The sequence below is a fragment of the Vulpes vulpes genome, chromosome 13, assembly GCF_048418805.1.
Source record: "Vulpes vulpes isolate BD-2025 chromosome 13, VulVul3, whole genome shotgun sequence".
Lineage (NCBI taxonomy): Eukaryota > Metazoa > Chordata > Mammalia > Carnivora > Canidae > Vulpes > Vulpes vulpes.
In genome coordinates this window covers 132,658,087-132,682,961 of record NC_132792.1, presented here as the reverse complement: position 1 = coordinate 132,682,961, position 24,875 = coordinate 132,658,087, and the positions used below count along the sequence as shown (strand labels likewise).

Below are 24,875 nucleotides of genomic sequence, written 5' to 3'. Positions count from 1 at the left end.
TATGCACTTTTTAAGTCCTGGTAAGAATTTTGTGTCCTTATTGAGAATATAGATATGACGAGATGAAATTGGGAGTGAAAAGATCTTTTGTGCTTCATATGTTCAAATTGTATATCTTTTAAGACATAAATATATATTTAATTTTATCAGTAAAACTTGAGAGCAAAAATGAGTGATCAAAAATCATCGCTGTTAATAAAGAAGTAATTAAGACATCAAAAATAGTTAAAATAATTCATGTCTTAAGTATGGAGAAAGATTGACATTAATAGGACATTAAGAGAATGTGTTGGCTACATAAGTTTGAGAAGAATATTATATCCTTTATCAGCCCATTAATGTTACTTCTTGTTAACTTTCATTATAGACCAGGTCTCCATACTATACTTTTTTTTTTTAAGATTTTATTTATTTATTCATGAGAGAGACAGAGAGAGAGAGAGAGAGAGAGAGAGAGAGAGGCAGAGACACAGGCAGAGGGAGAAGCAGGTCCCATGCAGGGAGCCCGATGTGGGGCTCGATCCCCGGTCTCCAGGATCACACCCCGGGCTGAAGGCAGGTGCCAAACTGCTGAGCCACCCAGGAATCCCCATCCATGCTATACTTTTTGGCCAGGAATCAGGACATATTGCCTGGAGGATTTGGTATAAAACAAAAATAGAATTAAAAGCCATATTCTCTACTTGATTCTCCTGCAAATGGTTTTCAGAAGTGGCTGGAGAATATCATAACTACTCTGCTGAGTTTGCTCTTTGTTTAAGTTTGAAGCATGTATTTCAAACTTTGATTAAAGGAGAAAAGGAATCACATCACAATGTTTCAGGAGATGCTTGAGGTTAGTGGTGAAAAGCATAGTTCTGATTATGAAATGTTAGTGGAACCTAAAGAAAAGTGATTAATGCTGTCTTTAGGTCGTGATTTGATTCTTAAAGGGGCTTACTTGAAAGCCTGGAAATAGTACTGTGTTACTGACGAATGCCTGCTGAATAGGAAAGTAGGAGGTGTGAAATTCTTATTTTTTAAATAGGAGAGTTCTATCCTGGGTATCATCAGTAACTTTCAGAATCCTGTGGGGAATGATAATTAGATCAATGCGAGGAAAACAGCAATGAACAGAACAGGAAGAACAAAGAGCTTGACCAAATGGCAAAGCATGCAAGGTTTCTGAGGGTTCCCAACAGCTCTTGTCTTCATGGGTTTCAGGGTCCGGTCCCACTGGGTCAGGATGGCATTTCTGGCTCCTGGCCACTTCCCTGGGCCCACTAGCCTAAATTGGTATGGGCTGCAAGGGCCAAAGAAAACCTCCACAGCCAATTTGGGATCTGTGAGGAACAACCACGGGATATTGGGCTTTGCCCCAATGAAGGAGGCAAGTTCATCCATATAACTAATATAATCCGTCTGTACTGTCTCGCTGGTGCCAAACCTAGAGGTGGGAGAAGAAACATCATTGTGAATACCAAAGCTCTGTGTACATGTCTTATAGGAACAAAAACAGGGAAAATGCTTTACAGCTTTTTATCAGAGGGAATCAACATCAATCCCTTGTGCTTGGAAAGGGGACTTCACTTACTCGTTCTGCACATTGTTAGCTTGTGCACTGATCTCATCTGGACATTCCCCAATACTGCACAGCAGCTGAGAAAAGTATTTCTATCCCCATTCACAAGTGGAAATTGTCTCTTACTCATGAAGTTCATTCATGGCCACTGAGCTAATTAGTGACAGAGGTAGGACTTGAGCTCTGTTTTCCTGACTATTCTCATTTGCTAAATTACATTCATTAGAGCCCTCAGTTTGGAGGCATCCTCTGTATCTTAGAGGATTTATGGTTTGGAAAATAGAAATCCACATTCATGCACTCTCAAACTCCTCCGATATTCAATTCTTTCTGAATCTTCTTTCTGTGATATATTGCAGGAGCCCTGGAGGGATGAAACAGGACTGAGTACTATGTCAGGTGCAAAGTAAATCCTCCATAAATACTTTTTGAATGGATGAATTTAGCTCATAGCTGTCACCCTAATGACCTCACTCTGAACCATTTAAGACTAAAATAGTTCCAAGTATTCACAGATTCTGATTTTTCTATGGAACCCTAGGCTCTCTTTATAAAAGGTGTTCGTTCTTACCATTTGAGCTTTCCCTCCCTTTTTTTATCAATATCGTTCATCATGTCTGTTACAGAAGGCAAAGTGCAAGTTCCTAAAAAAAAAAAAAAAAAAAAGGCCGGGGGAGGGGGGGGGGAAGACATGATAATAGTTAAATAAGTCTGGCAAAAGGTCAGGTTGCAATTTTTCCATCTTATTCATGAGTTATGTATCACATTAGTATTTCCATTTTTGGGGGGTCATTGTCTAGCAAAGCAAAATTTTGTTTGAAAGATTTTATTCATTTATTCATGAAAGAGATACAGAGAGGCAGAGACATAGGCAGAAGGAGAAGAAGGCTCCCTGTGAGGAGCCTGATGTGGGACTCAATGCCACAACCCCAGGATCACAAATGGAGCCAAAGGCAGACAGACACTCAATCACTGAGCCACCCAGCTGCCCACAAAGTAAAATCTTCAGCAGATCAACAGGTGGTCATTTTGAGACGAACATACAAGTAATTTCTAGTCTTCTCAGAATTGAGATGTGATAATTAAAAACCAGGAACCAAATGGCTTTTTATCTTTGTATCTTTGCTCTTAAACCAGTTAACAGATATTTAAAATCAGTTTTAAGGATTATATTCTAGTCTCCCAGCTGTATTTTTAAGAATGTTATCTTATAGTTTATAACCAGAGGTATATTGGCAACTTCTTTGTAGATTTAAGGAAAAAAACTTCATAGGGAATTATCCTGCTTTGTCAGAAAAAGGAGTTCCTGACACATAAGATATAGAATGTAGTCAAGCCCCAAGCTTATTCTGAAGAGCTAACACTTTCTGGATGAGACTGAGGATATGGACTGTGCACAAATCACTGAGGACATGGGGAAACCCAAGAGACCAGATCCAAGTTGGGACTGCTCCAGGATTTCAGGCTCATTCTGGAATAGGTTTACAGACTTCTCTGAGACCCATACCAAAACATGCTTTTGTGCCCAGAGATACTTGAAATTTAGAGTGGTTTCTTTGGCAATTTGGGGATCACATTGAATAAGACTAGAACACCCAGATCTGATTACTCAAGGCATACAATGATTGCTTAACTCTCTGTTCCTGCAATCCTTAAAGGCAGGGTCACTTGAACAGCCTTTGTAGGCATGGCCTTGTTCCAAACCTTGGAACCTATTCTGTCCCTGGGCAGAAGGAGAGATCAAGAAGGAAGAGGTTATGCTCAAAGCCCACCAACTACCGCCATTGGGTTGCCTGTAACTGGCCTTTCTGTCCTGGTATTGGGGTTCCCCCAAATTGGATTATTTGCCTTATCACCCATTTCCCCTAAGGCTGAGTCTTTGACTCATATATCAGTGCCCTATTGATTGGGTCTCTACATTGTCTCCTTTCTTCAGAGCCCAGGTTACAACTTACCCTAACGGAGTAAGTGTCCTACCCTTTAATGACAGTCTCCCTGGGCCTAAGCTTACTTCTTTCTGAGTGGAATTTTATGCCACCCCCTTCCTGGCTGTTGCCCTACTGGTGCAACATTTACTCTGTAACACATTCTTGCCTTGGAGGAAAGAGTAAAGGAAATTTAAAGGGATCCATTGATATGCACAACTGTAAGGATGTTCATGATAGCCTGGTAATGAATAATGTCTCAGTATACATAGTGGCAGGTATGACCTCCTACAGAAAAAGAACATTTAAATCCCAGCAAGTCAAGTAGGACGAGAAGCCTTATATATGGCTTCAGAGGAAGTAGGCCTGCTAAGATCCCTTTTCCAGAAGTTTTATACCTCTAGGACCAAACTTTGCACATTAAACTTTAACACCTTTTTGTTCTATAACCATGGACTTTTAGTCTTATGATCTGAATCTTTATACAACTGCATTCAAACCTTAATGTGAATCTGATCCTCGTACCTTCTGCTGGAGGAGGTTGCTTGCTTTCCTTGCCTGACCCCAATCAAGTTTATTGTTGTAGTTATTATTTTTTAATACAGGAACTTGTCTACCTTAGAGACTGATCATCTATTGCACTATACTTTCTGCTTTTTTTTTTTTAACTTTTTAAAAGATTTTACTTATTTATTCATGACAGACACACACACAGAGAGAGACAGACAGAGACACAGGCAGAGGGAGAAGCAGACTCCATGCAGGGAGCCCGACGTGGGACTCCCTCCCAGGTCTCCAGGATCACACCCTGGGCTGAAGGCGGCGCTAAACCACTGGGCCACCGGGGCTGCCCATGCTTTCTGCTTCTAATGCTCCACTGTTCATTCTTATTTGACATATGGCAGGGAAAAAGAGCAGAAATGACACTGACTTTCCAGAAATCATGATTTTTTTCTATGACTGTGAATATTTGAAGTTGGCTGGATGTTGGCTTGAAAACATGTTCTGTTATTAACCTTTCAAGCAATGTCATTCTATTTAACTATATATGTAATTATATAACATAATTTTATAAAATTATCATGCATTTAAGACCATCAGCTCTAGTGTTCTTAGGTTTAATAAGTCAATAGCTCTAAATCACAAAATACTCTTTGAATAATATTCTGTACTATTGCATATGATAATCCTATGTGATGTTTTTAATTGCTTATAAAAGTACCAAAAATACAGAATTATAGATTCAAAACTGGGTAAGACCTAGGATTTCCTCCCTGTTATTAGGATTCTTGGTTTTACAAAGACTCAAAGGCATTCTCATTGGCATCCATCTTCCCCATCAATTATCTTCTTTGTTTACTTACCTTTTATTACTTGTACTGCCCAGCGGGCTTGCAGATCAGTTGTGGGAATGGTAGCCCCAAGGGACTGGACAAAACCAATCACTGCCATGGTCGGTTTTTCCAATTTAGGAGGGAAAATGCCTTTAAACAAGGTGATCTCATTGTTTTTGCTCTTAATGATGGACTCATCAAGGAAGGGGTAGGCATAACTATAGCCTGTTGCAAAAATGACACAATCGATGGCCTCAAACACTGTGCCATCCTCAAAAATGGCTGAAGTCTCAGTGAATGCTTTCACATTAGGCTTAATGGACACCGTGCCACACAGAATGCAAGCCGGGAGCTCGTCATTAAACACAGGTTCTTTTCTCAGGGTTCTGTATGGAAAATAGAGAATGGTAATATTACCTTTTTGGTTTTTTGGTCCGTAATAATTAATAATCAACTAATAAGGGAGGAGAAAGCTACCAAAGCTTTTTTTCTTATTCCATGGAGTGTCTCCAGTATGGTTGAAGAACAAAACTGAAGTAAGGCAGTATTGTGAAGTAAGATGAGTTGCCTTTTGCCAACCATTTCTCTATTTCTTGTGATCTTTCTCTTCTCTCCCACAGAGCTCCATATCCCAGAGTCAGCACCCATGACATTAAAGTTATATCAGGAAAGATCCTAAATCAGAGTATCTGGGTATTTGGATTTTTTTCTTCAGTTCTTATTAACTGTGAACCTTGATCAAATTAAAGTTTCTCAATTTCTCTTGCCTCATCTTTCTCCCTCAGATTGACAATAACTGTTATGTCCACTTCTGGTCATTGGGAGACCAAAATAATACAAAGATCTTGGGTGAGCTCTCTGATAGAGGGTGAAGTGTGAGGCCCCTGTAAACAAAGGCACAAGTCAGGTGAGGGAGGGAGTGCCAGAGATTTATATAGGCCAGAAGAAGGAGGGGGCCAGTTTGAATCTTTGGTCAGTGAAAGTCTGGAAAGGAGAGCTTTGGATGATTTTTTGTTCAGCACTTATCTCTAGTGAGTACAGACAAATATGAACTTTGGGGTGAATGTGAATAACACTGCAGAAAAAAAGCTTTGCTCCTAGATTACTATGGCAACTATGAGAGAAAGCCACAGGGAGAGTCCGCCTCAGAGGAAACTGGGCCAGACAATGAGATGGGCTGTAATCCTGGTTGGAAAAAGGCTGGATTCAACTGTGAGAATTACCTGTTGCCATCAGACTTTTGGCCCCTCTGTCACCTTGAAACTGCTCTTGTCAAGGCCACCAGGATCCTCAAACTGCCAGATCCAATGATTCACCGTCACTTCTCATTGTATTCAACTGACCAGCAGTGTTTGACATGGTTGATAGCTCCTCCTTCTTGAAACACTATTTTATTTTGCTTCCAGGTTATCACTTCTCTCTCTATTCCTTTCCTACCCACCTACTATTCATTCTCAGTGTGTCCTGCTAAATTCTCCTCCTCTCCTGACCTTTGAACAAGGACATGCCCCAGACTCAGCACTCAGACCTTTTGTATTCTTCATCTACATTCACTATTCAAGGGATGTCATCTGGTTTCTTTTCTTAAAGTCCTGCCTATATTCTGGTGAATACACATTTTTAACCTAGGGTTTCAATCTGTCTTCTGCCTTGTGTGTCCCTAGGTTTCTCAGCATTCTTCTATTATGATGACTAGTTGGCATTCTAACTTTGATATATTTAAAACTAAAGTTCCCTCCTCCTGTGGTCTTCCACATCCCAGTAACTGTCAAGTCCATCTTTGCATCCTTGCTCAGATCAAAAGTCTGGAGGACCCTGACTCCTTTCTTATTCTCACATCTGTTATCCAATCTAACAAAATTCTATTTGTGTTTACCTTCAAAATATATCCCAAATCTGGGTATATATTTTATCACTTCTGAGCATTTGCTGCTAATAATCCTAGTCCAAGCCACCAACCTCTGTCATCTGGGTTTTTGACAATAGCCTTTTACCTATTCTTTTCACTTCCTTCCTTAACCTACCCCTATACACTGAATGATGACCACAGCTCCAGAGTGATTTCTTCAGATTAATTTAGGTCTTGTCCCTGGCTTGCTCCGATGCCCATTACATTCAAAGTAGAAACAAGAGTCCTTACAATGGCTTACAAGGCCTAACACCATCTGGCCATTTTGATATCTTTTTATTTCGTCTCCTGCTTCTCCCCCTGACCTCTTTTCCCCAGGGAGGGAAGGCCACTGAACATGCTAGTCTTGGCCCTGAAGAGGCAATGTCCTAATTGTTTCCTCTGGGTTACTTTCCCCTAGACATTCTCCTGGCTTATTTCCTCAGCTCCTTCAGGAATTTGCTTAAAAGTCTCCTCTTCAATGAGGCCTCCTCTGGCCTCATTGTTCTGCCTGCTTTGTTCTTTTCTCCCTAGTACATATCAACATATGATCTTCTGCTATTTGTCTCCTGTCTATTTCCCACTGTTAGAAGGTAAACTTAGAAGAAGAGGGATTTTGTGTGTTTTGTTCACAGCTATAGTCATAGGGCTTAATATAGGACCTGACACATAATAAAAGCTAAATAAATATTAGTTGAATAAGTCAACTTGGATGTAAACAGTGTATAATTTGGATTTTTCACCCCTTGTCAAGGTAATTTCTTATGTGTCTGAAGGATATGTCTCAGGAGATTTTATAGAAAAGAATGAGGAGGAGGCTGAAGATGTAGGCATTAAGGGCTCCCTTAAGGGTGGGTGATAAGAGTGTAGAACAGGGACAGTCCTGCTTTTCTTAATTGAACTTTGTCATGAAGTGAGAGGCAGTAGAGCAAGGTGGCTAAGAGTGAGCGGCTCTGGAGTCACCAGATCTGGGCTCATTTTGAAAATTGCTTTTACCTTCTAACTATGGGACTTTGGTAAAATTATTCACCACGTTGAACCTCAGTTTTCTCATCTTTAAAATGGGGATTATAATAGAAACCTCCTCATAAAAAAAAAAAAAAAGAAACCTCCTCATAGTCATTGTGAGGATAAAATGAGATAATGCATGTCAGAGCCTTGCTAAGTCACACTAAATGCTTAAAACATGTTAACTATTGTTATCTTTGCTCTAGGGCCTAATTATGATGTATTATATAACTTTCCAGCTGTACAAATCTGGTAAGGATGATTGTGAAACAGGAAATCACTCTCAATTTTTGCAGTTCTTCATCCTCTGAAATGTGAGACGTGATTATTTCACTAATATTATTTTGATTGGTTTGGGAGTTACAACACATTGTGAGTTGTTAACACTGAAATAAAAGTTAGTGTGAACATCATATTTAACTCTGTATTACCCATTTAAAGGCATCAAGCCATAGTTCTCATGCTTGAATCTTGCATTCATTTGCTTCATGTACCACCAGTCAGAGATGATTGTTGGCAAGCTGTTCTTGAGGAAGGTTTCAAATCGAGTGATGAACATCATGTCCCATGGATAACCATCATCCCAGACCCGGCTCATCACCCAGGAGCCACTTCTGGAACTGATGATGACCTTAAAAAAAACAGTAATTTAACAGTTAAAGTAGTGAACATTTGTAGTGCGTACGGTGGTTTGTCCCTCAGATCTGATTTTTGGAATGGAATTATTACACCAGCTCCTGGGAGTGTTGCCAGAAGGCATCCCTCAGCTGTTAGCCCTCTTTGAGAGTTGCTTCATTGAAAAGGGAGCATCTTACCTAAAGTCTTATTGTCTTTCTGGATTCCCTCCCTTCAGTGACTATTTGATGTGGGAATATAAAGGTCCAATGTATCACCCCAACTTGGAACAATTCAGAAGGACAATTCAGAAGGATAGCTTCAATGTAGGGTAGAGGGTAACTTTCTTCCCTTGCCTCAAAGGTATTCATACAGAGAGCTGTCCCAAATAAACTTCCTGCACTCCAGTCTACATCTTAGGACCAATGATCCTGTTATCTTCTCTGTTGGAGGTGACTAATAACTGAATTCTCATCACATTTCCTTTAGTGTTTATCTGATGACCATTGTTTACAATCAGGCAATTATGACCCAAAGTAGGCATTTGACTTAAAATGCCTTTCCCCATCCTGAAAGAAGGCAAGAACTTCAGCATCAGAAAATCATAAGCTCAAATCCTGGCTCTGTTACTTACTAATTATGTATTTTGGGGAAAATTCCTTTAACTTCTCTAAAATATTCAGTTCTCTTATTTGTAAAATGGAGATAATAAGTACTGGCCACATCAAATCTGTGTGAGGTGTAATGCAGTGTGCTAACCATGCAGTATGACCACCATTGCCTGACACGGAGAATGTGTTCCTTTCCTCCCCTTCTATCATGATAATCCGTAACAGTGGAGGTTTTTAGGCATTTTTTAAAAAGAATTTTTATATATAATGCCATTTCCAAGTTTTTTTTTTTTTTTAATAAGGGAAGCCAAGCAAAGGAGAGACTAGAGGATCAACTTGTTGAGAGCCTCTGAAATTGATTTTCTTTTCCCTAATTTATCATATATACAACCAATGGATGAATCTCTTAAAACTATGGTTTCATCATATTTTTCCTTAGCTCAAGAAGCTGAAATGATTTATGATTATTTATAAAGAAATTAGAATACTTTAGCCTGTCATTCAGTGCCTTAAAGGATATGATGCAACTTGACTCCATTCTTTCTTTCCTCTCTCAATTCCTTTTCTATTTTTATTTTTATTTTTAATTAATTATTTATTTGTTTAAAATATTTTATTTATTTATTCATCTCTCTCTCTCTCTCTCTCTCTCTCTCACACACACACACACACACACACACACACACACAGGCAGAGACATAGGCAGAAGGAGAAGCAGGCTCCCTGTAGGGAGCCCGATGCAAGACTCAATCCCAGGACCCCAGGATCACGACCTGAATCAAAGGCAGATACTCAACCACTTAGCCACCCAGATGACCCTCCTGGGAGGGTCATCTGGGTGGCTAAGTGGTTGAGCAGCTACTCTGCTCCTTGGAATCATATTTGGTGTTTAGTCATCTGGGTGGCTAAGTGGTTGAGCAGCTACTCTGCTCCTTGGAATCATATTTGGTGTTTAGTCTTCTACACACTTCATTAATTTCCTCTATGACTTTTAAGAAGACAATTGACATTTCTAGTCCTCAGTTATCCTTTCTGTAAAATGGACAAAATAAAACCTGGTCTACTTTCTTGCCACAATCAAAGGAGCACATTTATATGCCTGCACTGGAGTACCATAATGCATTATACAAACTGTTATTCTTGTTATATACCTCCATTCCAGCAAGATGAACCACAATAGTGAAATATGCTGTTCTCTTGTCTCCATACCTTTGCTTATGCCATTCTCCCTTCCAAGAATACCCTTTGTCACCTCTTCAACCATATAATTTATAAATATCCTTCAAGGAATGGTTCTGGTCTACTCCCATTGTGAGGTCTGCAGTTCCATAATCAGAGCATTTAGTTCTCGAATGACCTATGTATCCTTTTTCCAGTGGCAGCTTTTGTATTGTTATTAGACTTTCTACTTAACTTTTGAAATTACATTTAATTTATATCAGATAATATAATATGTTATTTTCCCAAGTAGATTTTAAATTCCTTGAGGAGAGGGGCCATGTAGTTGACTTCTTTGTGTCTCTATGCTGTCTAGTATAGTGCTTTGAACAGGTAAACAGGAATATTTCTTTATACTACTTGTCCTGTCATGATCTCCTTGCTTCACTGATTGTAATACCATCATTTAAAATGGACCTATGTTGGGGATGTCCAGTGTGGCATCAGTAGGCATAGCCTCTAGAGATAAGATTCCTGTCTGTGGGCTTCTAGGCAGTCAGAAGACAGAGAATCTAGAAATCTAGAGAATCTCCCAAAGCTATTAGGTGATGTTTGTTCAAACTCCTTCCCATCCCTTTATGGGCCCTGTTTCACCTCTTCTCCATATCTCCAATTTCTCCTCATACCATTCTTTTTCAGGCCCAATGAGTTGCAGCAAAGGGGTATTTTCACAGTTTCCTGAGACTCTAAGCTTCTTCTTGCTTCAAAACCTTCTTCCTGGAGTCCTCTTCGGACCTGAACCCCCTTTCTCAATTTTTAGTTCTTAGCCTAAATGTCATCAGCTGGAAAGGGCTTTCCCACTTCCTTGTCTGAAGCAGGTCACCCTTATTATCCACTCTTACAGCATACTTTTTCTTTTTTTACTAGCACTTTTCACAATTTTCATATTATTTGTTAACTTATTTAATACCCGTTTGCTACACCAGACTCTGAGTTCAGGGCGGGTATCATGTATGTTGTTCTCCACTTTCTCTCCAGCACCCAAGCCAGTGCTTGGCAACATAATAACTAGTCAACAAAGAACTATGGGATGACCATCTTCATGTATGAATGAATATAGAACTCTATGTTGCTGAAATAATGTTTAAATCCTTTAACTCCTTACCAAGCTCAAAAAGTAGGTTCTATTTTTATCTGTTTTATTTATCTTTTTGAGAAAACTGACACTCAGAGGGGTTGAAGGACTTAATTCAAGAGCGTCAGAGTCATAACCTTAAACCTACATCTGCACTAGTTTTGGAGGGATTGATCAGACACATTAGACACTGAATGTCCTGAAGAAGATTGTTGAATGGCATCACTCCTTGCTGATATCCTGCCTTTGTCATAGCAAACTATTCAAAACCTCACCTGTTGGGGCACCTGGGTGGCTCAGTCAGGTTGGACTCTTGATTTCAGCTCATGATCTCAGGGTCATGGGATCCAGCCCCACATGGGGCTCCCGCTCAGCAGGGAGTCTGCTTGAGATTCTTTCCCTCTCCCTCTGCCTCTCCCCCCACTTGCACATATACATTCTCTCTTAAATAAATAAATAAATAAATAAATAAATAAATAAATAAATCTAAAAAACCCCTAACTTCAGGTTATGGAAGGAAGTTGAGATATATGAAACACTACTTAGTCTTCCTATTAAGAACCCTGCGCATCATTCCCCTTCCCTTGTTTCTTATCACACCTTTTAAATGATTGTTTCTTTAAAGATAGTTTCTGAGTGCCTGAGAAGTGTACCTGTTCAGCTGTGTGGCTGAGTTCCGTAGCAATATCACAGCCTGAATTCCCCAGGCCTATCACCAGAACTCGCTTCCCCTTGAATATTCCTGGTTCCTTATATTCCCGGCTGTGGAAACATTTGCCTTTAAAAAGTTTTAGTCCTGAGTGAAAAGTAGGAAACATATGAGTCATTTGGTTTCCATTTAAAAAACTACTATATAAGTCTTGTGGGTGAACGCAGTCACAATAACATGGAACTTTAACACTCTACATCTATTACATACAATAGAAACATATATATGACATTATCAAGATATTAATTCATGCCACATGTGTAGATGGTGGCCTAAATTTCAGCCTTACCTGGAAAGGACTCTTCTGGTAGATTGGGGTACACATGGTGTCCAGAACAAATCAGTACAGCATCAAAGATAGCTGATTCTCTTTTACCATCCCTTTCAGTGGTAATATCCCATTGGCCGGAGACTGAGAAATCAGGACGTTTATTTACACTGCATACAAGTGTCTAAAAGAAATACAGAAAGACTTTTCTATGCTACAGGTACATTTGGCACCAACTTGATCAAATTGTATAGAAAAAATCCTTAACAGTGGCTTAGGAAAAATATCCATTATTAAGATACATATTATGAATTCAAAATTCAAAAAATCAAAACATTAAATGGTAAATGTATATATTTTTATGATTTTATTTGATTATTTAAAGAGAGAGAGAGAGCGAAGAGAGAGAGACAATGAGCACAAGCAGGGGGTAAGGGGGGAAGCAGACTCCCTGCTGAGCAGGGAGCTGGATGTGGTGGTCACCTGAGCTCAAGGAAGACACTTAACTGACTGAACCACCCAGGTGTCCACATAAAATATATATATTTTTTCCCCATATGCTTCTTGTGCATAACCAATGTGTTCTGTGCTGAGTGACTCCCCTCTTGGAGCTATGACAGTGAATTCAATCATAGCTTAGAAGTGGCATGTACCACCTGTACTAAGTAATCTGGTGGCAATGGCAAATGATTTTTATAGTAACAACTACTTCCTACCATATCTCTTTAGCCATTTTATTTTTAATATTATTGTTGCCTTAAAGTGAAAGATATTGTCTATATTCAGAGAATGAGTTCTCAAATTTTAGTGTGCATAAAGACTACCTGGAAAGCTTGTTAAAGTACAGATTCCCAGGCCACAGTCTTAAATGTTCTGAGTCACTAGGTCTGGCATAGGGCATGAATATTTGATTTCTAATGAGCTCCCAGGAAATGTTGATGTTATTTGGTCTATATACTGAGTAGCACTGGATTAGATTATCAATAAATATTTATTCACAGCTGATCAGCTGTCTGTTGGTTGGTGTGCTCCCTCATCAAAATTATTTTTTTCAATTCTTCTGATTATATTGGATAAAGAATCTCTATTTGGTACAAATTGTTTTTATAAACTTTATTATGTATACTATTTCATAAATATTATACAATAAATGTATACATATCCATATAATGCATATTATTTATGAACTATAATAAAACAGACACTTTTGAATCCATAAAATCTTGCATGTCACTTATTTAGAATAACTCTGGGATTATGCATTTATTTATGCTATGGTAAGTGGTTCCTTTTTGGATTATGGTTTCTGGTTTTTGCTGCTGGTTTACAGAACTGCAATTGATTTGTATATCTTGATCTAATATACTACCATCTTGCCTAACATTTTTATATTAATCATTATTAAACCTAGTAATTTGTCTCTAGAATCTTTTGGGTTTTCCATGCAGAAAGTCATATCATCTGTGATGAATGTTACTTTTTTTTCTAGTTGTCATTCCTTTTATTTTCTTTACTTATTGTACTGTCCCTTAAATTTCTTAAGACTATTGAAAAAAAGCTGTAATTATAGGCATCCTTGTCTGGATTTTAAAGGAAATTATTCTAACTCTGCACTCTTTAGCACAGCACTGTCCAGTAGCAATATAATATGAGCAACATATGTAATTTAAAATGTTCTAGTAATCACATTAAAAAAGAAGAAAATATATAATTTAATTCTATCTGATATATTATTGTTTTAACAAGTAACCAAAATAAACATCATTAATAGGTATATTATATTCTCTTTCACAATTAGACTTTGAGATCAAATGTGTACTTTATGCTTATGGCACATCTCATTTTTTGGCTGGTGGCTACCATATTTTAAGATAATATTTGTATGTTTCTATGGATCAAGAAAATTCCTTTGTAATCTTATACTGGTGAGAGTTTATTTTCTTTGCTTTTCTTTAATTGTTCTTTTAGGTAGAAATGAATGTTAAGTTTTGTTTAATGCCTTTTCAGAATTTGGTAAATGTTTTGTTTTCTTCCTATGACTGACCGAGTTTTGTACTGAATTACATCTTTATATTTGATGATATTAAAATATTCTGTATCCTTAGCCCAAAAGCAACTCAATGAAGACACCTAATTTTTAAAAAATATTTTGTTATATTCATTTTTGAAGTGTTTTCCACCAATTTTCTTTTTTCCTTTCTTTTTTTAAAAACATTTTATTTATTTATTCATGAGAGACATGGAGATTGAGGCAGAGACATAGGCAGAGGAAGAAGCAGGCTTCCTGTGGGGAGCCCAATGTGGGACTTGATCTCAGGACCCCTGGATCACGACCTGAGCCAAAGGCAGATGCTCTACCACTGAGCTACCCAGGTGCTCCTCCACTAATTTTCTTGAGGGAAATATGCCTGTAATTTTCCTATTATTTTTGTTTGCTTTTGATGTCAAGATTATAATATCATAGAATAAGTTTAGAGGTTATACTTTAATTTTTAGTCTGGAAGAGTTTATAAAATATTGAAATAATTTGCTGAAAATTTGGAATTACCTATGGAGTTTTTTTAGTGGGAAAAATTTTAGTTTGTTTCTGAGTCAAAAGAATTCTAAGTTATCAAAGGACTATTCAGACTTTATACTTCTTTTTGTGTGAGTTTTGGCAACTTAAAAAAACGACTTTAAATTTAACCAATTTAAAAACATTATTTGGAAAACACTTTTATAGTATTCTTACTACATATTTTATTTCATTTATATCAGTTTTATCCATTTTTTCATTTTTAATATAATTTGTGTCTTTGTTCTTTTTTCCTCAAATTATCAGCTATTTGCCTATTTTTTTGGCTTTTCAAAGGATGAACTTTCTATCTTCTTAATACGCTTTTTCAATTTTAGTAATTTCTCTTTACTATCTTGTTCATTCTATATTCTTTTGAGTTTATTATACTTTTCTTTTCCTAATTTCTTCATCTTATTAGTTTTTAAGCCTTTATTATTTTCTAACATAAGCATTTAAGCTTATAATTTTCATGAAAGTTTTGGTCTTTATTCATCTCACAAGATTGATGTGTATAATTTATCATTCAGATCTAAATATCAAAATTTCCAATGCAATTTCTTCTTTGAGCCATAAATTTTTCAGAAAAATGTTTTGAGATTATAAATCCATAGCTAGGGATCCCTGGGTGGCGCAACGGTTTAGCTCCTGCCTTTGGCCCAGGGTGCGATCCTGGAGACCCGGGATCAAATCCCACGTCGGGCTCCCGGTGCATGGAGCCTGCTTCTCCCTCTGCCTGTGTCTCTGCCTCTCTCTCTCTCTCTCTCTCTCTCTCTCTCTGTGACTATCATAAATAAATAAAAAAAAATTAAAAAAAATAAATCCATGGCTATTTTACATTTATTTTTTTTATTGATTTCTAAGTTAATGGCATTTTGCTCTAATAATTGTACGTGGTATTTTGTAAATTTCCGATGTATTTTCTAAATCTAGGGTCAGAGAGGCCACACTGTTAAAAATATTGACAAACAAGGAAGAAATGCTGAAAGGAACAAACATGAATCTGCTAATAAATATAGAATTCCTCACAATTATGCCTTTAACTAATCTTTTGATAGCATCTTACCTTAAATTGTATGTATTTCAGGAGGTTCTTTTCTTTGGAAAATACAGTGATATATTCCTGGAGCTTGCTATTATGCATAAAGTTGGGGAAGTCATCAGGATATGGGAAGTCTGGGAAACACATCATCTCTTTGGAAGAGTTGGTAAAGACAGACTGGTAAATGCTAGCTCTGCCATCCTCTGCATGCTCCTGTAAATGTATAGTTTCAAACAGGAGAGAGTCTGTAAATGGGTATAGTTACCATGGTCAGTGATGGTTCCAAATAATCAACACTCACTTTTACCCAAAAGTAAATTCAGTAAGATGAGGAATATTAATTTTACTTAAACCATTTGATGCTAATCAAAGGATCTTAGAATATGGGAGCATATATCTTTCTTAACATCTTTTCTAAGGGAAACAAATTTTGAATTTCATTATGTCTTTTTAGGAATGTATAACTAGAATTGAAGAAAGAAAATTCAAATATTTGTTATGATATGGATTAACTTTGAGGACATTTTGCTAAGTGAAATGAGCCAGTCACAAAAGAATAAATACTGTATGATTCCACTTATATGAGATACCCAGAGTTATCAAATTCATAGAGAAATAAAGAAGGGTGGTTGCCTAGAGCTGGAAAAAGGAGGAATAGGGAGGTATTGTTTAATTGATATAGAGTTTTAATTTGGGAAGAATAAAAATGTTCTGAATGTGGATGGTGGGTGGTATTATTATACAACAATGTGCATAAACTTAATGCCACAGAACTGTATACCTTAAAATGGTTAAATGGTAAATATTTATTGTAGTATATTCACCACAATAAAAAAAATCTCCTTTAACATACCATGAAGTAGTTCTGGTTAATTAGATAATAATATTTTCTTATGTACCTAGGGCAGAGAGAATTTAGGTTATATTTATAATAGTGTTTTTCAAATGATTTTGACCATAACCTATAGTTAGTAATGTATTTTATATTGCAACACAATGCACACACACACCCCAAAAGTTTTATGAATAAATCATATCTAATTACTTGAGTTACATTCTGATATTTTCTGTCCATTCCATTAAAAAATGCAGATTGATTCATTAATTTATTTCATAGCAAACTAATGAGTCATCAATTCTAGTTTGAAAAACAGTGGTTTAAAGGAACTGGAAAGGTGAAGTTTAGAAAATTGGGTAGGAGAAAGGAGAATAGAAGCAGAAAAGAGGATGATGGTAAATCATTGAGTTCTTCAAGTTTATTCTTTGGGCTGATATCTCAAGATTAACATAGTTCATATAAAATTGAGGGGAACACTGAGGGCAGAGGGGCTTTTGTTTTCACATTCGAAATTTTGGTAAGATATTACTTATCTTAAAGGTTCCACTTCCACCAACCCAGGTAGAGGGTTGTTGACACAGGATGATCAAGTAGCAGTGATTAGGAAAATGTAGGTCTTAGTTTAGCTCTCTTGAATCCATTCAGTTTGAATAGGACATGAGAGTTTCCACTTGCTCCCAATAGGTATGCAGAAATTATCTGAGAATTCTCTTAGCAGGTAGTCTACAGGAGAGTTGCCGTGGCAGGGGCTAAGTGGCATTTTAGGAGAGAGATATAGAGTGGGCTACTTGGTTCAGGAACTCAATGGGAAAACTGGATCTCTGGGAAGGTCATCTGATGTGCTCATAGGAAGCAAGTGGGGTCTAAACGGCAAGAAGAGAAGACAGTCTGTAAGTTCATCAACTGCTGTCTTCAATTTAAGATTCCTAGGGATCCCTGGGTGGCTCAGTGGTTTAGTGCCTGCCTTCAGCCCAGGGCGTGATCCTGGAGTCCTGGGATTGAATCCCATATTGGGCTCCCTGCATGGAGCCTGCTTCTCCCTCTGCCCGTGTCTCTGCCTCTCTCCCTCCTCTCTCTCTCTCTCTCTCTCTCTCATGAATAAATAAATAAATAAAATCTTAAAAAAAAGATTCCTAAAGGATGAGCATGAACAATAACCAAACAAAAGAGAAACACCAAGAGACTATCAGGGCCAGAGAACAGCCTCAGGATCTGAGTTTGAATTCAAGAAATTTTGGCTTTCCTCCATCCCAAGATCATATAAGTCCTTTTTTTCCATAAGTCCTGATACAGTGGTGGAAAATTCAAAGGTTGGGGGGTTCTGAAAGACTGGGCATTAATCCAAAAGAGATTTGGAGATTAAGTTGTGCTGAACTGGAGGTATTTCTCTTGTCCTGAAATGCTTTTATGTTTCTCCTTACATAATTATGGATATTTGTCTGTTGTCCTATTTATGCTAGACATAAAAGAGGACCTAAGCATTAGTAGTCTAGTATGTACTTATGGATAAAATATTATAAAATATCAATAACTCACAGGGAGAAGATGAGAGAAGATGAGAGGAATCCCCAGTTTGTAGCCAGCAAAGAAACAAAGATATTAGCCTAACATGAGCAAGAAACTGAATTCAGCCATTAAGCTATATGAACTTGGAAGCAGATTCTTCTCCAGTACTTCTATATAAGAGCCCAGCCCAGTGAACACCTTAGTTTTGGCCTTGTGAGACCTTAAGCAAAGAACCCAGCTGAACTATATGCTCTGCTTCTGACCTACATAACTGAGAGTAATAATAGATGGGTGTTGTTTTGAGTTGGTAAGTTTGTAGTAATTTGTTATGCAGCAATAGAAAACTAATACAAGGACAAAGGTGAGGTACTGAAGCAAGCCAAGGTAGAAGAAAATTATGTAATATTACATCAAGGAAGGAGTTTCATAAAATAAAAATGAGGCAAAACTTTGAGACAGGTTTGAGGTACTTTTGCAACTTTGGCTGCTCTGAGATAATCAACATGCCTAGAAATGCTGACATGATTGGTCTTCAGTTTTTCTTAGACTCCCAAAAGTTCCTGATTACTAGGAAAGGAGTTGTGGTGTCAGGCAAATATATTATTTGTAACTTGTTCCTTTTTTTTTTTTTTTTTTTAACTTAATCATGGACATTTAACTGTTCCTACTCAGGATTATATAGCGCATCTCAGAGCCCATGCTTACAGACTGATTCTTCTAAGTTGACCAGGTAGAAAGTTCATAAGAGAATGGCTATATAGTTAATAATTACATTTTTAAAAGTAATTTTTTTGGAGGGAGTGGTCAACAAAGAGCCAAACCCTTCTTATTTATGGAAGTAGATTTGTTCTTTTCTGATTACAAAAGTTATCCAAGTTTCTGATTAAACACAACAGATTATGCAGATGCATTTGACACTTCTTTCACCCAAAATTTACTAAAATGACTGTAAAAGTATTGGAGGTATGAACTTGCAAGGGAAAAAAAAGGGGAAAAGTAAGAAAAGGAAAAACAAACAAGAACATCTTGGAAGATAGAGCATACATAGATGAGTAACAGATCTCAGAGAGTCGAAAGCTAAGTCTAGGTCTAACCAAATGGAAATCCAGATCCAATAATGATATCATAAGACATTCAAGGTCTACAGTTTTTTACTTTACATGTATAACTTCTCAGAGGACTTCTGGAGGTTGTACTCTGATGTACTCTACTGAAAGGAGAGAATAAATAGTAGGACAATAAGGGCTTCAGCGTTACAGCTTTGATGAGAGAAGGAAGACAAGCATTACGAACTATCTTTAAGAGTCAGTTAAAAGAAGAATTAAGTTGATGGGCCAGTTGATGTGTTTAAACATATTGAGCGGAGAATCATAATTCTGGGAGAGAATTTGAGGGATTAATTAGAGTTAGTACCTGTAAAATTAAACAGAGGATACAGGGCAATTATTAACTCCAGTGAAAACAAAATGTAATCAAAATCATCTAAATGGTTCAGTAATGAACAGTATTTACACAGTTATAATGATATAAACGTCAAGGTTTCATTCAAACAAAAAAAATCATAAAACTATATGAGGAAGGAGATGAAAAATCTTGTAAATAGGTATGACCTTTGTTCCATATAATTTAAGGGGTTGTTGTTTGTACATAGCATCAGTTAAAAAAATTCTATAGTGCAGAGGAAGTTACAAGAAATGAGTGTAATGGGCCAAAAATAAATATGGTGAAACAGAGAATTTAAATTTAATTTACAAGAGGACCGTTATTAGTATGAGTAAGGGGAGATCCGTGTTGCCTCATTTTCTGATTTTTCAAAAGAAGAAAGATCTCTAGATTTTTTTTGATCTCTAGATTTTTATGTAAACTATCATGATTTTAAAATATTACATTAAAATCTTAAAACGGTATAGATAAAAGAGATCAGTTGCAGTATAAGAAGAGCCAGTTTGGTAACTTTAAAATACATAAAAAGGATTGATTTTTGTCTAGTAATTTTGTGATTTGTAGCTTTTGGTGAGATTAGAAAGCTTGGTAGAGATGTAATCAACACAGGAGAGACTAAACATTAGAAAACAATTGATCCAGAGAGTAGAATACAATCAGGGGAAGTGAACAAAGGATTGTGAGCCCAGAAAAAAGAGCTTTTACTCATGAAACTTCAGGCCAAAATCCAGGCAATTTACTGATGTATTGTTTGGAGATCTCCTGAGAAAGACATTTCCCTTAGACCTGTGGCCTAGTCTGAAAATACTTTATTTTCTCAGTGATCAAAGCAGGCGAGGGAAATATGTCACTCTGGCTTTAGATCAGCAACACAAATGAGAACTAGAAGGGCACAGGGAGGTGCTCCAAGAAACAGCCACAAAAAGTTTGAATGATCTGCACCTTTGTTTTTTCACACTTAACAAATGTTTGGATACTTCTCAAAGGGAAAAAAAGTGCTGAAAGAATGTAAAATGCTGATTTTAGAAAGGAAGGGTAAAGAAAGTACAGAATTAACAGACTTTTATAACATAATCCCATAATATGAATTCTAGTTATACAGCTCTAGACTCTTAGTGGTATTTGAGAAACATAGCAAAGTGATGCTGTCACCTGCAGTGTGGGCCCTCTCAAAAGGTATAGTAATTAGGAAACTGAATAACCAGTGTATTTGTTTCCTGTGTACTGTAAGTTACCACAGACTTGATGGCTTAAAACAGCATGACTCTATTCTCTCACAATTCCAGAGGCCAGTAGTCAGAAATCATTATCCCTGGCTAAAATGAAGGTGTTTGTAGGGCTATGTTCATTCCAGAAGCTCTAGTGGAGAATTCATTCCTTGTCCCTTCCAGCTTCTGGAATGCCAGCATTCCTTGGCCTTTTCAGTGCCTAGAGGCACATCTTGAAGATGGAAGTCAGAGCACAATACCTTCAAATCTCTCTTTCTGGTGAGGTGATCACATTTTTCCCCCCTTCCATCTCCAAATCTCCCTCTGCTTCTCTTATAAGCATATATGCTATGGCATTTTTAGCACACCCAGATAATCCAGAATAATTTCACCATCTCAAGATTCTAACTTAATCATACCCCAGTTTTCCTAATTAGGAACATTTGCGAGTTCCAGGAATTAGGACCTGGCATCTTTGGGGAGACCATTGTTCAATTGTCCAGCCTACCACCGTCCACTGGCCCATAAAGATTCACATCTATCTTACATGCAAAATACATTTATCTCGTCTCATCACCCTAAAGTTTCAATCCATTGCAGCATCAGATCAAGTCCTGAGTCTCATCTATACCTCATCAGCTCAAAAGTCCCAAATGGCATAATCTAAATTATCTAAATCATATATAAATGAGACTCTGGGTATGATCTACCTGGGCCAAAATGTCTCTCCATATGTGGACCTGTGAACTAGAAAACAGATTCTCTTCTACTAAAGTACAGCAATGAGATAGGCTTTGGGTACCAGTTACAGATGTTCCCATTCTAAAAGAGAGAGAATGGGAGGAAGAAAGGAGTTACCAGTCCCAATTTTGAAATCCAGTGGGTAAATGTTATTGGTTTCAAGGCCTAGAAATAACCTTCTGTGTCTCAAGGCTCCAGCTTCTGGGCCCGCAGTTCCACCCTCTGGAGTATTTCATCTTTTTCTTGAAGAGAAGCATATGTTTGCAGCTGATTATCTTATCAATCTATGATGACAGATTCAAACGTTAGTCTTCCTTGAGCAGCAAGAGATGTAGCTACTCTCAAAATCTGTATCAGCAGTGCCTATCTTCAGCAGTGCTTTGCAAAGTAGTTTGAATATGAGGATTGGATAAGATTCCTATAGAAATCCTGCCAGCTCAAAAGGCCACTTATTGCAGTGGCACCCAGCAGTTTACCAAGGGGTTAAAAAGGCTAGAGAGTCAGGCCAGCTTGAATCATGATCTTGTCTTTTCCATTTACTGATCATTTACCATTTTTTCTTTTCTTTTGAAGCTTCAGATTCATTTATAAAAGGGAAAAACTGATACCTACCTTATGGGATTATTGTGAAGATTTAATCAATGGGTAACAGTGTTAGGCATACAGAAAGTGCTCACTATAATAGCCCTAAGAGTCAATAGCGTGCTAATCTGAAGCTCTGTCAGCACATTTCAGCAACATATTCTAGGCTCTACAATGTTGTACAAGATGTTGAACAGTTTCAACAATTCTTTACAGTCCAGAAAATAGCTATATTAATAAGAATAATTTTCATATCTTTATAACATTTAGAGTTGTCACAGACATTGTCTCCTTAAATGTAACCTTTTTTTGAGATATGAAACATAATACTAATTTTGTACTTGAGGAGGAAATAGTAGCTTGAAAAGAGTTATTGCTCTTCCTAAATTTGCATATATAAATGGTTTATCAGAAGAAGAAGACAGACGAGGTAGGCTTAGCCAGGCAGCGTTCCTAAGGTTGGAGGCAATATGGGAGCTGGAGCATAGGCAAGCCCTTGCACCTGCTGATGTGGTTGTTAGGCAACACAGGAAGTGACTTAATGGTTGCCTAGAAGCATGACTGCTGACAGAGTCCTTATTGCACAGAGACAAAAGGGCATTGAAGAACTTCAAATAAGTGTGTCCTGTTCTTGGTTCATCCTGTAGCAGTCTTATTAATTATATGATTTTTGAAAGGCCAAAGAGCACCTGAAACTTAAAAACTGGTCTGAATCATTCAGTGGACCTTTCGTAAACTCAGTGGAAGAATGGGGACAGCCCTGTTTTTTAAATGAGTAACTCATGTAATTATATAAACCTAACCAATATTTGCCTTCGGATTTTACTCCCAAGTGGCTCAATTATTAATGGTTTATCAAGGGTGAATTCTGTAAACAGAGACCTTTAAAGCTATCCCACTATCTCATTCACTTCTGAAGTGAGCAAGGAATTTACTTTCCAACCTGCTCCTGATTCTGTGTTTTGTAGATTCAAACCTAAGAGGGATTCTAATTGCATGGAAGCTGGTTTGGCAGCCTGTGCTCCAGCAATGATTTCTCACACACTTCCCACCTCACTTCCTGGTCTGCTGCAGTGATGTCCCACTCACCGAGAATTTCCACAGGCCCCCAATGTCTTCACTCCTCTCAAAGCAGGTGGGCTCTAGCCCCTCTTCCAAACAGCTTCTGATGGAGGCCAAGCCACTGACTCCAGCTCCGATGATGGCCACTCTTTTCCCCATAGTTACCTGTATAAAGGCCCAGAGAACATTTCTAGAAACAGTATTACTGAAAACTTTTTTTGTATCACTCTTTGGTTTAATTAGAATTTAGGGGAGCCTAAGTGGCTCAATTGGTTGTGTCCAACTTGTGATTTTGGTTTAGGTCATGATCTCATGGGTTGTGGGATGGAGCCACAAGTTAGGGTCTGTGCTCAGCAGGCGATCTGCTTGAGATTCTCTCCATCTGCCTCTTCTCCCCACTCAAGCTCTCATTCTCTCTTTTTTTTCTAAAATAAATAAATAAATCTTTAAAAGAAAAAAGAAAAAAAACACCTTTATTTTTGCACCAAGAAAGCAATGTTGAAAAATGGATCAGAACTCTTTACTAACCTAACTGCATTTTGCATTTCTCTCTGATTTCTAAGAAGAATATTTCGTTCTAAAAAAAGAAGCACTTTGTTTTTACTCAACTTCCCAAACTTAAGAGACTTATGATCTAGCATATGTATTTGTCATTTTTGCTTTTGGCCTTTTGTCATTGATTTCCTATCTAAGAGTGAACATGAGAAAGAAAAGGGGATTCACAACTAAAATACATATGCAAGGACACCTGGGTGGCTCAGTGGTTGAGCATCTGCCTTGGCTCAGGGCATGATCCTGGGGTCCTGGGAGGGAGCCCTGCATGGGGATTTCTGCAGGGCACTTGCTTCTCCCTTTGCCTATGTCTCTGTCTCTCTATCTCTGTGTCTTTCATGAATAAATAAAATCTTAAATAAAAAAATAAAATGAAATAAAACATACATGCAAACACCAATACCTACAAACATGTATATATATATATGAATGAAGAAACAAATATGCATGTGTATGTGCACACACATGCATATTTATTTCTTCTTTCTATTTTGGCATAAGACTCAATGCTGAACAAGGTCAGGTTCTGTCTACATTTCAGTATGCCAGGCAGTCACTCCATTCCTCCCTTACAATGTTCTTCGCTTTCTTAATTAAAAAAAACAAAACAAACAACAACTCAGGTGTCTTGTCTGAAAACAACTTCTTTCTACTAGCTGCCACCCCCACCTCCATTCTCTTTTTTAAAAATTAAATTTCCTAATCTTTTCCTGTTTCTGACAATATCTTTAGGCCTTACTATTACTTCTATTTTTTTTTTCTGTTTAGACAAAATCACATAGATATGCAGTGAAATAGACTTGAATGGCAAGAATCATGACCCTTACTTCTCAGAATAAAAAGATTTACCTGAATTATATGTCATTCTCATTCTGACCACATTTGGTATGAACTATAGATTCCCTTCTCCATTTACCTATCCCTCCCTCCTCCCTCTCAACCCATTATAATATCGTTATTTTCCCCTTTTCTACCTTTTTTCTTTATCTTCCCTTCTGTATGTTTAAGTCCTGTCCAAGTTGTTTGGGCAGTTTGGAAGAAAAATGTTTTCCATAAACCACCACTGCATGGAAACTATTGGAAAATGGGAGGAACTGCTTTTACTTATTTATTTATATATATATACTTTAATTTG

The 24,875-nt window shown here is 37.4% G+C and overlaps 1 protein-coding gene across 2 annotated transcripts; it reads right to left on the bottom strand.

Moving 5' to 3' along the window:
- Positions 1–387: 387 nt before the first annotated feature.
- Positions 388–24,865, bottom strand: FMO3 (flavin containing dimethylaniline monoxygenase 3). Of its 2 annotated transcripts, none has more exons than XM_026003312.2 (9): positions 24,715–24,865; positions 23,216–23,353; positions 15,833–16,021; positions 12,234–12,396; positions 11,889–12,031; positions 8,148–8,347; positions 4,851–5,206; positions 2,133–2,205; positions 388–1,426 (listed from the first exon to the last, which is right to left on the bottom strand). In XM_026003312.2, exons 2-9 carry the CDS (start codon positions 23,345–23,347, stop codon positions 1,084–1,086), a joined length of 1,599 nt encoding a protein of 532 aa, XP_025859097.1. In that variant the 5' UTR covers positions 23,348–23,353; positions 24,715–24,865; the 3' UTR covers positions 388–1,083. The 2 variants fall into 2 exon arrangements, with proteins under 2 accessions (XP_025859097.1, XP_072589081.1); XM_072732980.1 differs by lacking the exon at positions 24,715–24,865 and adding an exon at positions 16,662–16,707 and having other exon boundaries at positions 23,216–23,291.
- Positions 24,866–24,875: the final 10 nt, after the last annotated feature.

Excerpts from the sequence above, each read along its gene's own strand:
- FMO3 (XM_026003312.2), bottom strand. The coding sequence starts at position 23,347 with ATGGGGAAAAGAGTGGCCATCATCGGAGCTGGAGTCAGTGGCTTGGCC. Across the intron at positions 12,032-12,233 it reads ACCAGAAGAGTCCTTTCCAG|GACTAAAACTTTTTAAAGGC; the intron begins GTAAGGCTGAAA and ends CTTTTCACTCAG. Across the intron at positions 5,207-8,147 it reads GGCTTGATGCCTTTAAATGG|AACCCTGAGAAAAGAACCTG; the intron begins GTAATACAGAGT and ends TTTTCCATACAG.